The sequence below is a fragment of the Babesia bigemina genome, scaffold Bbigscaff_77696 (genome assembly GCF_000981445.1).
Source record: "Babesia bigemina genome assembly Bbig001, scaffold Bbigscaff_77696".
Classification (NCBI taxonomy): Eukaryota; Apicomplexa; class Aconoidasida; order Piroplasmida; family Babesiidae; genus Babesia; species Babesia bigemina.
Window position 1 is genome coordinate 1 of NW_012237371.1, and position 14,353 is coordinate 14,353.

At 46.9% G+C, this 14,353-nt stretch overlaps 3 protein-coding genes across 3 annotated transcripts; all 3 read right to left on the minus strand.

The window, feature by feature from the left end:
- Positions 1–1,049: 1,049 nt before the first annotated feature.
- BBBOND_0006260 (hypothetical protein, conserved) lies at positions 1,050–1,346 on the minus strand (the record flags this gene model as incomplete). Its single annotated transcript, XM_012915452.1, has 1 exon — positions 1,050–1,346. One exon carries the CDS (start codon positions 1,344–1,346, stop codon positions 1,050–1,052), a length of 297 nt encoding a protein of 98 aa, XP_012770906.1.
- Positions 1,347–1,510: 164 nt separating this feature from the next.
- BBBOND_0006270 (hypothetical protein, conserved) lies at positions 1,511–6,703 on the minus strand (the record flags this gene model as incomplete). The annotated part of the gene is made up of 1 exon (XM_012915453.1): positions 1,511–6,703. The coding sequence occupies one exon, from the start codon at positions 6,701–6,703 to the stop codon at positions 1,511–1,513; it is 5,193 nt and encodes a 1,730-aa protein (XP_012770907.1).
- A 1,457-nt stretch (positions 6,704–8,160) lies between these two features.
- On the minus strand, positions 8,161–13,278 carry BBBOND_0006280 (hypothetical protein, conserved; the record flags this gene model as incomplete). The annotated part of the gene is made up of 1 exon (XM_012915454.1): positions 8,161–13,278. The coding sequence occupies one exon, from the start codon at positions 13,276–13,278 to the stop codon at positions 8,161–8,163; it is 5,118 nt and encodes a 1,705-aa protein (XP_012770908.1).
- Positions 13,279–14,353: the final 1,075 nt, after the last annotated feature.

Here is a 14,353-nt window from a genome sequence, read left to right on the forward strand (position 1 = left end):
GAGCGATGAAGGGTGGATAAAGGGGCGATGTAGAGTGGATAAGGAGCGATGTAGAGTGGATAAAGGGGCGATGTAGAGTGGATAAAGGGGCGATGTGGAGTGGGTTAGGGAGCGATGTAGAGTGAGTAAGGGAGCGATGTAGAGTGGATAAAGGAGCGATGTAGAGTGGGTAAAGGAGCGATGTAAGGTGGGTTAAGGGGCGATGAGGAGTGGATTAGGGAGCGATGCAGAGTGGGTTAAGGGGCGATGTGGAGTGGATAATAATCACCACTTAGGTCACCATGTCATCGCTGCCTAACCATGTCATCGCTGCCGTGACCAAGACATCGCTGCTGTTTCCATGTCACCGCTGCCGTGTCCATGTCATCGCTGCCGTGTCCATGTCATCGCTGCCGTAACCATGTCATCGCTGCCGTAACCATGTCATCGCTGCCGTGCCATGTCATCGCTGCCGTGTCCATGTCATCGCTGCCGTGACCATGTCATCGCTGCCGTGACCATGTCACCGCTGCTGTGACCACTTCATCGCTGCCGTGACCATCAACCTCATCGCTGCCGTGACCATCAACTGTCATCGCTGCCGTGACCATCAACTTGGTCAGCACTTTGGTCATGGCATTGGTCAGCACTTTGGTCAGCACGTTGGTCATGGCCTTGGTCAGCACTTTGGTCATGGCATTGGTCAGCACCTTGGTCAACACTTTGGTCATGGCATTGGTCAGGTGGTAGGTCACCACGTTGGTCACCACGTTGGTCACCACCTTGGTCATGGCATTGGTCAGCACTTTGGTCATGGCATTGGTCAGCACCTTGGTCAACACTTTGGTCATGGAATTGGTCAGCACGTTGGTCAGGTGCTTGGTCACCACTTTGGTCAGCACTTTGGTCAGCACATAGGTCATCACCTTGGTCAGCACTTTGGTCAGCACTTTGGTCAGCACTTTGGTCGTGGCATTGGTCACCACCTTGGTCAGCATCTTGGTCACCACTTAGGTCAACACTTTGGTCAGCACATTTGTCAACAACTTGGTCAGCACTTTGGTCATCACTTATGTCATGGCATTGGTCAGCACCTTGGTCAACACTTTGGTCACCACTTTGGTCAGGTGCTTGGTCAACACCTTGGTCAACACTTTGGTCAGCACTTTGGTCAGCACATTGGTCAGCACCTTGGTCAGCACATTGGTCAGCACGTTGGTCACCGCTTTGGTCATGGCATTGGTCAGCACTTTGATCACCACGTTGGTCATGGCATTGGTCAGCACTTTGGTCAGCACCTTGGTCAGCACATTGGTCAGCACATAGGTCATTACTTTGGTCAGCACATTGGTCAACACGTTGGTCATGGCATTGGTCAGCACTTTGGTCAGCACTTTGGTCAGCACTTTAGTTAACTACTACACAATCACATACAACAATTAATGAGAGATTCAAAACATTAGATTACAATACGTTGTATAGGTGAGTAGGTGATGCTAGGTGAGTGTAGACAGTAAACACGTGAGTACGATTACGGCTGCAGGTAAAACACTTTGCCCAGTTTGTTAACACGTGCAGCAGCAAGTAGTGATTGAGCAGCTATGCGATGACTCGAGGGACTATGTAGATGCGATTTGATGTGGAGCAGGTCCAAGCGGATGACCATGATGTGGAGGAGGTACAATAAAGAGAGGAGCCAGAGGGCGACGTTCAGCCAGATGAAGGGAGCGCGGATTTTGAAGAGGAATTCGTCGCACTTGTCGAATAGGTCAGTGAAATATTTGGAATTTAGCAACTTATTTAACTGACCGCAGAAATCGGAACACTTCTTTTTATATTGGTTATTACTCAACTTGTCAGCTTCACCAAAACTGAATCCATATCGGTACAGCGTCGGCGACACGCCCTTACAATCCACTATTGATGAACACTGGCAATGTGGGTTCCCGCTTTTTTCGTCAGTGAGACCATGCGATCCTTTCTTGCACGTATCGCCTCTCAAACAGCTGCGGCAGCCCCAATCGGCACAGAATATGTTGCAGAAGTCATTGTACAAATCGTTCAGCAATCGCCAGAAATCCCATGAAAGGTATATGGCCCACGATAGGTACAGGCTGCAGTTGTTGATGGCCATGTATTCATATGAATCTGCACATAACGATTGAAGGTAGGGAGCGCAGGCTACATCTGCAGCATCGTAACGACATATTTCCGAGCTGGTGAAATTGACAAGGTGCGGATGCTTGCAATCTTCATGCAAAACAGCCTGTGAACCGTACGCTTTCATCAATGTTTTGGTTAGTTCATAGGAATCGGGATATAACTTAAGGGAGACATCACGTACGCGTGATTCAAATGACGACTGGAAACTGTATTTACTTTTCATATTCTGGGACAACTTAGAGATATTCGACCATCCCTTAACCAGCGACAACGCAAAACCGAAATGTTCTGGTAACGTCTTGGGAGGCTTGGGCTGAAGACAGCACAAGTATTTGACATAATCATTATTTAGGAAAGTTTTGAGCACGGAGCATAGGAACTTGCCCGTTTTGGTGGATCCAGTGAAGGCACGGAAACCGAAGGGCGTAAGGCATGGCTTACCACTGTTACTAGGAGAGCACGTCCTACATTGAGCTTTGCAGCCAACGGATTCCAATATATGCGGTAGGTGGCCCGGTAGGCAATCGTTTAGCAATGACATTAGAGGGGAAGTTGATTGACAATTTGGTTGGCAATTTACCTGGCACGTTGCTTGGCACGTTGGTTGACAATTTGGTTGAGTGTTTGGTTGGCTCCTTGGTTGGTCTGTTAATCCGTTGTTGCAGTGCGATTTGGTAGTCGGAATTTCTTTGCCGTACTGACACTCACTCCAACCGTGGTGTTCAGCAGCTACACTGCAGCGTTTGGATAAATACCTGAACTGCAAGAACAATCGGCGGAGTATGTCTAGCAACATGTCTAAGCATTGCGCGGGATCTGCTGGATACGACAGACCATCAGGGTTGATACGAAATTCGCACGCATAGCGGCCTTCGGCGTTACCGTACCCGAGGATGGCAACGAGGATATCATGGGAGTTTCCGCAAATGGGTAGCAGTTTCGCGTCAAGTGCCCGTGCTGTAATGTCTGCCTCTGTCTGAACATCCAATGTCAAATTCGCGGATCCAATCTCTTTATGTGTCATCTTTTCCTTCCCCTTTGGCTTAGGGAACAATTCCATGACGTGCAACCTTAATGAATAGAGTCCTGGATGATGACATAAACCGCAGACCCAGTAAAGCATTTCATTGATATTACGCGGTGCTTTGGGTTTGCTAATATGGCGAAGGTGGCATACTTCGTAAAATGTTTTAAGGTGGCCGACGAGGCAACTAAGAATGTCCAAGGTGCGAAAGTCTTTCGTTTTTCCATTCGGTTTACAGGTGGTAAGGTGCGCGTTATTAGAGCCAATAATTGTTTTTAAATATAACTCCATGATTTGCTTACCGTTCTTTCTTCTGTCCAACTCCCCGTTTTGAGTACGCTCATCGTCTGACACCGTGTATCCACGTTCGTGCAGCCATTTACCAAGGGGGTTTTTGGTTTGATTACCGTCGTTGCTTATGTCATTCAGGCGTATATTTCTACCATGAGAATCACCACGAGGAACACATCCTTGTAACAGTTTTGACAAATCATGGAAAAGTATCTCGAGTATGCTCAAAAATATTTTTGCGCCATTTCGGCCATCAGCCGTTAATTCTACATCTCCAGTTTCCCTATGTGTCCATCTTTTAATTGTATCACCTCCATCATACCCGTTCACATACACCCGCTCCATCTCCTTGACAAGCCCCTCCAGCCCCGCTCTGACCGCATCGAGCAGCTCCGGGTGCCGGGGGTTGGCGAAGAGGGAGGGGGATAAATCGTTAGTGGCGTTTTTGAGGGAGGCAAGTTTTTCGGTGAAAGGATGATCGTAATTATAAATTCTAGTCTTATCAGAATTATTTTTAAGATGTTCAAGTAATTCGTCGAAGTCAGTTTTGATTTTGGTTAGCTGTTTGGCTGGGTCGGTGGGTTGGTCGGTGGGTTGGTCGGTGGGCGGGGGGTTGGTTGGAGGTTTGGTTAGCTGGTTCACTTGGTTGTGAATGTAGTCTAATATTGGTTTGACATAGTTGTTGAGAGCGGTAGATAATGCAACAAGCCGTTCTTTTATTGTCCTTTCCGGCAGAGGTTGAAGAGTTGTCGGAAACACAGCTTCTTTGACATTTGTAAGCAACGTAGGATCTTCACTTCCGTAAAATTGAGGGATGTTGTTTTGCACATCAAAAGTAGATCCTCTTACAACTTTCAACAAACCTTTAACGCTAGTCACTGAATCTAGGTCTACGATATTCTGCATAGACATACGCATTTTCTCGACGAAAGTCTGCAGTTCATTCAATTCCCTCCTTTTCAACATGACATATCGATTGAGGGCGTCCTTTTTGATGCTGTTGATGGAGTGGGTAATTTGTTCATCCAAATGGATCCATAAGAATGTCCTACACTGTTTCACAACATCTGGGAGGGTGTCTGTAAACAATAACCCTACAGCGTTTCCTAGTTTGACAACTTGATTCTTTTGCAGCAATTTAATCTCTTCAATCATTTTTGCTAGACCTTCTGTTGAATCGTTTCTCGAAATTTGCTTTTCTTTAAACGATGTCAAAACGCTCTGCAGCCCACTTTCAATGCTGCTACCTGCCGCTTTTTCAATATTATTGCAAAGACTGCTTAGATTTTGCGTTACGTATTGGTACTGTTTGAAAGCATCACTCTTAAGGCCATCTATTGTTGCTAAAGCAGTCTTCACCTCTCTCTCAATATCACCGATCGCCGCGGGGAGGGATCCTTCTCGTTTATCCTTCTCGCCGGTCAGCGTCGCCTTATCACTCGTAATCTTATCCTGTTGTATGAAACTATTATAATTGCGAAACGTTTTTTCAGTGTTCATATCCACTTTACCCGGCGCATTACCATTATTAGTTTGTCCGATCTCCTTTTCCAGTATGCCGTCAATAGTTTTTGCAATATTGTCTCCAAGTTTAGGTGTCTGGCTAGAGCCGGAGGTGTATGGGTTGAAGGGATCGGTGGCGGCATTTGCATTTTCTCGCGCAGGTTTAAGCGCGTCGGTGAAACCATTAAGTAACTCGTCAGTTACTTCAAGCGCCTCGTCGACGTTGCCAATCAAACAATCATCCACCAGTTCCTGGATTTGCGAACCAAACTTTTTGGCTATTGACGCGATCGCTGGCAAAATTGATTTCAAGGCGTTTTGAAGATGTGTAGCGTTGCCAGTGAGAGCAACACCGTGTCGTGCTTGCAATGCTCGATGCATCTGTTCAGCGAATTCTACAATTTGGTCTTGCCTAACTTTTGATTCAACTGTAGCAGCAAATGTGGTAAGAAACGACTGGATGTTTGCCAATGCTGTGGACACTTCAGTCGCGTCGACTCTGAGAACACCGTTTGCATCCCGAACAAATTCGTTATATATGTGACTACTGATGCCTACCTTCACCTGCTCTGTGTTCGCGCTAACATACCTTCCAAACCAATACTTCGCCATCTCGTCTGTGTCCAATATGCTTCCAACCCACTCCCCAATGTTTTTTCCGAACGTATCCTCGTTACCGTACTGAGTGACATACTCCATAACTTTTGCATTAATGCCCCCCAGTCCTTTTTCTTCTCCATCCCCCTTGATTGCCTTAACTTTCTTTTGAACTTCTTCAACGTACTTACTAAAATACCCGCCAATAAGCATCTGGAGCTCAACTTTCAACCCATTTAAATTATCTCTAAGAGCTAGATTCGTTTTAGCAACCTCCGAAAGCGCCGCGGTAACTTTTCTCTCAACACTATCCGCAGCCGCGCTACCTGCCCTCTGAAGAGCATCCGCCTTCTGTTTCGATTGCAATGCGGCTGCTATAATTGCATTCTTCAACTTAGCACCTTTGTTGTCGTCTACCTCTTTCAATATTTTCCCTACTTGCTGTAAGGTGCCATCAATAATTTCATCGGCCTTGCTTACCCACTGCGTCAACTCCAATACGTATTGCATAAGCAATTCATTGATATGCAACACTTGATCATGAATCATTCTTATATTCGCTTTCAACGACTTCTCTAGCTTTTCAGTCTGCGTTTCCACGACATTGTGAATATTATCTTTCAACATATTAAGCTTATTACTAAGGTGCTTTACTAGTCCACGTAAATGAAATTCATCCCTTGTCGACGATTTTCTAATGGTCAAGACTTCGGTTTTAATTTTCTCAAAATCTAACCAGATTTTTGTTTGCAGAGGGCCATCAAGTGTTCTGACGGCTTCGGCAATTATTTTTAGATTTTCTTCCAAACCGTCAGCTACCGTGGACGCCATCTTGTCAATCACAATATCCAGGGAATGAGTGTTCAACTGTTGAACTGCCACAATATTGTCACCAATTCTATCTTTCAATGCTTTTAAAGTGCCTTCACCGCCATCTTTTACAATTTTATCAATTTTCTTTTGAAGCTCTCCATCCCACTCCCCCAGCGCATCGCTCACAGCCTCAACGGCCGCAGACAATCCGCCAGGATTGTGCATACTGTTTTTAATTTTTTTGAGTGTTTCAGTCATTTTATCTACAGGATAATACGTTTTAACTGCATCATCATCTTTCACCGCACCAAGCACACCACTCAAAAATCCCATCACCCCGTCACACAGCCTGTCCAAGTCAGAGTACACAATACCGCTGCCATCGTAGCCTTTGGTCTCAGAGTTGAAGCCGAGGAAAGTTTCGAGCCCAGAGCAGAGGTTATTAAGGATGTTAGTAGGGTTGTTATTTGAGGTAATTTTAAGGTTTTAAATTTTGTCAAATTTCTTGTCAAGCTCACTAGGCGGCACATGGTCAGGGCAGTGGCAAGAGGGGGACGAGGGGAAGTGAAGGGTGACAAGGCACAAGTTATTGCTATGGCTAATGGAGGTCATAGCGGTATTATGGCGAGGTGATTCGAGCGATGTAGAGTGGATAAAGGGGCGATGTAGAGTGGGTTAGGGAGCGATGTGTAGTGGGTAAAGGAGCGATGTGTAGTGGGTAAAGGAGCGATGTAGAGTGGATTAAGGAGCGATGTAGAGTGGGTAAGGTAGCGATGTAGAGTGGGTTAAGGGGCGATGTAGAGTGCGTTAAGGAGCGATGTGGAGTGGATAAAGGGGCGATGTAGAGTGGGTAAGGGGCGATGTAGAGTGGGTTAGGGAGCGATGTAGAGTGGATAAAGGGGCGATGTAGAGTGGATAAAGGGGCGATGTAGGGTGGTCAAAGGGGCGATGTAGAGTAAATAAAGGGGCGATGTAGGATGAGTAAAGGATCGATGTAGAGTGGGTTAGGGAGCGATGTAGAGTGGGTTAAGGGGCGATGTAGAGTGGGTTAAGGGGCGATGTAGAGTGGATAAAGGGGCGATGTAGAGTGGGTTAAGGGGCGATGTAGAGTGGGTAAAGGGGCGATGTAGAGTGGATAAAGGGGCGATGTAGAGTGGATAAAGGGGCGATGTAGAGTGGATAAAGGGGCGATGTAGAGTGGGTTAGGGAGCGATGTAGAGTGGGTTAGGGAGCGATGTAGAGTGGGTTAAGGAGCGATGTAGAGTGGGTAAAGGGGCGATGTAGAGTGGATGATAATCACCACTCTGGTCAGCACTGTCATCGCTGCCATGTCCGTGTCATCGCTGCCGTAACCATGCCATCGCTGCCGTGACCATGCCATCGCTGCCGTGACCATCACGTTGGTCAGCACATTGGTCACCACGTTGGTCACCACCTTGGTCAGCACATTGGTCACCACGTTGGTCACCACGTTGATCATGGCATTGGTCAGCACCTTGGTCATGGCATTGGGCAGCACCTTGGTCATGGCATTGGGCAGCACTTTGGTCACCACTTTGGTCAGCACTTTGGTCAGCAGTTAGGTCACCACTTTGGTCATGGCATTGGTCAGGTGCTTGGTCAACACTTTGGTCACCACTTAGGTCAGCATCTTGGTCAACACATCAGTTAACTATTACACAATCACATACAACGATTAATGAGTGATTCAAAACATCAAACAACAATTCATAAGTTAGGTGAGTAGGTGAATTGCTAGGTGAGTGTAGATAGTGAACACGTGAGTGCGATTATGGTTGCAGATAAAACACTCTGTTAAGCTTGTTAACACGTCCAGCTGCGAGTAGTGATTGAGCAGCTATGCGATGTGATGAGGGACTATGCAAATGCGATTTGATGTGGAGCAGGTCTAGGCGGATGACCATGATGTGGATGAGGTAGAGGAAAGAGAGGAGCCAGAGGGCGACGGTGGTCCAGAAGAATTTACTGCGAATGTTCCACAAGAAAGTTGGAATGGTCTCGAATTTCAACTTAGCAAGTACGTCATTCACTTTCTTATCGTCGCTGAGTACTCTGTTCAACGCTCTGCAGAAATCTTTGCACGTCCGCTTCTTATCATCGCCATACTCGCCGTATAGGGATTGAGGACTGTCAAATACGAAGCCATATCTGCAGAAAGTAGGAAGCGTTGACTTGCATGTTACAATGGTACTGCATTTGGAATGGTGGTATGGGTTTTGCGATGAAGTTTTAGATTCCGACGTTGACTTGGTTGGACACCCAACCGCGCAGCTGGTGCGATTGCACTTGGAATGGTCCTGACCGCATTTGTTATTGCAATCATCATATAACATTTTTAGTAGATCATAAAATGTTTCCGTTAGATAAACTATCCACGATAAGTAGTTGCCGGCGTGTTTCTCGGAGAAGACAGTCCATATATGTTGACCACAAGGCTGCAGGTACCGGCCGCAGTATGTGTCTTTAGCCATGCTTTGATCGCAGGCTACAAGACTAAACAGATCACCTTTAACATGGGTGTCACCATGTTTTGATTTATGGCTGATGCTTTTAAACATTGAGCTAACCTCCAACGGGTTATCGCTATTTTCGAAGTTGGCATCTTTGACGGCTAGGCTATACGCAATCTCTCTCTGCTTTTCACGAACTCCATTGCCCGAATGCCACCCATTCAAGAAGTTATAATAAAACGCAAACATATCTCCCAGCGTCTGCGGCGGCCTGGTCAATAGACATGTCAACAGGCCACAGAGACGGCTGAGCGGAGCGTGCTCACTGCCACAGAATTCGCGGAGCACGTCCATGATATGCCTACCCTGCTGCCTGCGCGAGGCCATGCCGCTGATGTCGTTGAAGCCCATGGGCGTGATGCATACCTTGCCGAAGTGACCGGGCGCAGTGCAGGTTGGCTTGCAGTTGGACTTGCTGTACGGGTGAGGGAGGAAGCCTGGTAGGCCGTCCTCAAGGAACGATTGAAGTGGCGATTTGACACCGCACTCAGCTGTTTGGTCACACCTTTGGTTGCACTTTTGGTTGTGCTCTTGGTCAGCCTTTTGCTCAGCACTTTGCCCAGGACACTGCAGGGTATTGCAGTTCCAAGCGGAGCCTCCGACTCCCTGACCATACCAGCAATCGTACCAGCCGCCCAGCTTGGTGGTGTACGAGCACTGTTTGAAGAGGAAAAACAGCTGATTATATACCCTGCTGATCACCTCGAACAGTAAATCGAGACATTTGGATGGGTCACTTGGGTACGTTAATTTTGCCGAGTTGGTGTTGAACTCACACGCGTAGATGCCACCCGAGTGTCCGTGGCCCAGGAACGAGATGAGCGTTTCCTCCGCGTGGTGGCAGACATCGCGAAGGGAAGTCGATAGCAAATTAACATTTATAGGTGTAGGATACGCATCCAAAGATCGTTCCTTCTCTACATCCACAGGTATACCGCCGTCAATACTTTTGGCGTCTGTTTCCTTCGGCTCTTCAAACAAAGCTTCAAAACCGTTGAGCGCGAGATCGGAGTAGACAGCATTAAACGGAAGGCCGCTTAGCCACTGGAGCATATCGGAGATGGTAGACGGATGCTTCGATGCGGTGAAAGTGGCGTAGTGGTTGACACCGTAATACTCATGAAGATGATCGTTGAGACACCCAATGAAGTCCATGATATTAAAGTTATGTTTCTTCTTTGGAGACCTGCATTGCGGGACGTGTTCATGCTCCGAGATGTTTATGATTTTGGCGAGGATTGTATGGATGTGCTCTCCCTTCATCTTGGACGAATTCTGCAGCTCGCCATCTTGCAACGGAACATCGCTCGCAACACTGTAGCCACATGACTTCAGGAAAGGCCCGAGATTGTTTTTAGGATGCGAATTTATTTTAAGTTTATACCACCCCTCTCCCTGCTGACATTTTTCCTTCACCTTGCTAAGGTCGTTAAGCAACATCGGCAGGCAGGTCATAAAAACTTTAGCGCAGCGCGTAGCGTCGGCGGTTGGTTCTGTTTTTTGCTGCTTTGTCTCCTCCCAACTGATTCCCTTACTACCACAATACCTATTAACATACGCCTTTTCCATCTCCGCTACCAGCCCGTGCATCCCTGCCTTCAGCGCATCCAGGAGTTGCGGGTGGTGCGGGTTCGCGAAGAGAGCGGGGTTGAACGTGGACAGGGCGGAGGTCAGGCCGTGGAGGCGGGAGCGGAAACCGGAGTCAAAGGTGAAGGTGCGATTGTTCTCGTGGAGGTGGGTGAGGAGGGCGTAAGTGCGGGCTTGGAGGTCGGTGACCAGTTGGGAGGAGGGGGTGGTTTGGGAGGTGATGTAATAGAAAATTGATTGCACATATTCTCGGAGGTTTAGTGACAAGTTGGCGCAATTTACTGAGGCATCTTGGCTTATAGCGCTCATTACGTCAACAAGCATATTACGCTGCGGGCCTTGACCGGTATGCCCGCCGCCGTATAGCTTAGTCATTAGGCCTTTGAGGCCGCTGTTCTTGTTGTCGTGAATTATAGCGTCAATTTTCGATAGCTGAATGGTGACTAGGGTTTTAAAATTTCTAAGAGTAGGCTCCTTGGACAGCACGAATTGTTTCAGGGACTCTTTTCTGATTTCCCGCAGTGCACGATTTGAAGATGTAACGTACGTGTTATGGAATGTGTCAACGGCTGCTTCGACGCGTCGAAATGTATCGACAACTGTTTGGGTAAGAGATTGCTGCAGTTTTGAGACGGCTTTCTGTGAGATGTCGTATACCTCGTAGAATGTATTTTGCGATGCTGCAATTTCCGTCGTCAAAGTTTCATTGCCGTTAGCCACTGTTAAAGTGATTTCATCTATAGTGTCTCTTAAGGTTGTCATGATATTGTCCGTCTGCGTTTTAATTATTGCAATGGTGCCGTTGTCTTTCGAAAAGTTGGTAAGGTTATCAAGCTCTCCGTCAATTTCAACGATTTTTTGGTCCATTGTCTGTCTCTCTGCTAATATTGGATCTAGCGCGATGACGCTTCGTTTTACAGTATCCAATGCATCATCAATTTTCTTCGCGGCACTTTCACTGCCATTAAATTTCGTGATGAATTCTTCGACAAGTTTTGTAGCACCGTCTATCTCTGTTGCTATGCTTGACTTTTTTGACTGACCAATCTTTGTGTCATCGACCATCCATACAAGTTCGGTGGCAGCTGTCTTCGCCTTAGCGGCAAGGCCTCCAAATATGTGCTTGACGGTATAGTGAAGAGCGCTTTTGTCATGGTCTGTACCACGACCTGTTTGCGTTAGGTTACCTTCCCTCGAAATAGATGAAATAATCTCCGGCACTATGGTAGCCGTTTTTAAATCTTTGTTTTGAGTACTACCTGTCAGTTGTTCGGTCAAAGATAGCAGACATTTCCTAATTTTAGTCAAACACGTCGAAACATTGTCGCCTTTCGATGCGTCGACTGCTGGCACTGTTTTAACAACTGCGTTAAGTTTAGGGTTAATAACTTTGCTAATATGTTCCGCAACCTTGGATTTTAATTCCTCTTGGTCCTGCTGCTTAAAATAATTTTTCTTGTTAGTATGAACGTAAGCGTCAATATACTGAGTCACAGCCTCGCTTTTCAAAACAGAATTAAACCAGTCCTCCACAATTTTTTTCAACCCACTATCACCATCATCTAGTTTTTTAAATTGGGCGACATACGCCTCTGCTTTCTTCGCAATCTCTTTTAGGTTTCCATCACTGCCGTTGAGACCACTGACAAGCCCATTCAGTTCTCGAAAAAGACAGTTCCAATCGCTAACTATCCCTTTTCTCGTAGATCCGTCAATTACCTTATTTTTCAACTCTCTGAAGCTCCCCTGAGCCCGTTTGAGAAGAAGACTTAGTTCCTTTTTATTCCGCTGCAGCGCATCACAAAATTTGTTTGCTTCTTCTCTTAGAAATTCCAACTTCCGTAGGATATGATTTTTATAATTTTCATCGAACCTACTCAACAGTCCCGTATCACTTATTAAAAGATCATTAATATCTTTGAAACACCTTGTCTTATTGTCCATAACGGTTTGCATTTTTTTGCCAATTCTGCTGAACTCATCTTCCAACTTTTTCTGTAGATTGGTAAATCCTGTGCTGATCGTTACGAGCACAGCATGTTTTTCCATCTCCAACTTACCTTTTAAACCATATGATTTATCACTCAATCCTTCGTTAACCATTTCATCTAGATCGAAGAATTCCCTGTCTACCTTGCTTACTGCCTCCGCAAGCCCCTTGAGGTCCTCAATTGTCGAGTCCCTAAGATTCTTAGCAGCCTGCGAAACCAGTTCCACAGATGGCATTAATTGTTTCTCCACGTAATCATCAAGTCTACGAACATTCAATGCCGTTATGCTACAATACGTCGGGAGCTCTTTTACATCATCAAGCCAATCCTTAAGGACGCCTTGAGAATAAGCACTGTATTCCGAATTTTTCATAGGTTCAATTTTTGTTATTAAGCTTCCGATTTCAGTCGATATTTTATTCATTGATGTTTTTATTTCAGAATTCTTTCTTTCCACCTCCCTCTCATACCCCTCCAACCACGCCTTCACCTCCGCGACAGCCTCCAAAAGCCCAGTACGCCCGGAGCCAATTTTATCTTCTAATTTTGTAATAACTGTATTAATGTTATTATCTGTATTTTTATCATAAGTTGTCACTTCATTTTCGTTTTTCACCCCCTCAAGCACACCACTCAAAAATCCCATCACCCCGTCACACAGCCTATCCAGGTCAGAGTACACAATGCCACTGCCGTCGTAGCCCTTGGAAGCAGAGTTGAAGCCGAGGAATGTCTGAAGGCCGGAGCAGAGGTTGTTAAAGATGTTAGTAGGGTTGTTATTTGAGGTTATTTCGCACATTTTAATTTCACCAAATTTCTTGTCAAACTCCCTAGGCGGCACATGGTCAGGGCAGTGGCAAGCGGTGGAAGCAGGGAAGTGAAGGGCGACAAGGCACAAGTTATTGCTATGGTTAATAGAGGTCATAGCGGTATTATGGCGAGGTAATTCGAGAAATGTAGAGTGGGTAAAGGAGCGATGTAGAGTGGATAGAGGAGCGATGTAGAGTGGATAAGGGAGCGATGTAGAGTGGATAAGGGAGCGATGTGGAGTGGGTTAGGGAGCGATGTAGGGTGGATTAGGGAGCGATGTGGAGTGGATAAGGAGCGATGTAGAGTGGATAAAGGGGCGATGTAGAGTGGGTTAGGGAGCGATGTAGAGTGGTTTAAGGGGCGATGTGGAGTGGGTTAAGGGGCGATGTAGAGTGGATAGAGGGGCGATGTAGAGTGGATGAAGGAGCGATGTAGAGTGGGTAAAGGGGCGATGTAGAGTGGGTTAGGGAGCGATGTAGAGTGGATAAAGGAGCGATGTAGAGTGGGTTAGGGAGCGATGTAGAGTGGGTTAAGGAGCGATGTAGAGTGGACAAAGGGGCGATGTAGAGTGGGTTAAGGAGCGATGTAGAGTGGGTAAAGGGGCGATGTAGAGTGGGTTAAGGGGCGATGTAGGAAGGTAAAGGGGCGATGTAGAGTGGGTAAAGAGGTGATGTGGAGTGGATGATAATCACCACTTAGGTCACCATGTCATCGCCGCCGTGTACATGTCATCGCCGCCGTGTACATGTCATCGCTGCCGTGTCTGCTGTCATCGCTGCCGTGTCTGCTGTAATCGCTGCCGTGACCAGTCATCGCTGCCGTGACCATGTCATCGCTGCCGTGTCCATGTCATCGCTGCCGTGTCCATGTCGTCGCTGCCGTGTCCATGTCATCGCTGCCGTGTCCATGTCGTCGCTGCCGTGACCAAGACATCGCTGCCGTGACCATGTCATCGCTGCCGTGTCCATGTCATCGCTGCCGTGACCATGTCATCGCTGCCGTGACCATGTCATCGCTGCCGTGACCATGTCATCGCTGCCGTGTTGATGTCATCGCTGCCGTGT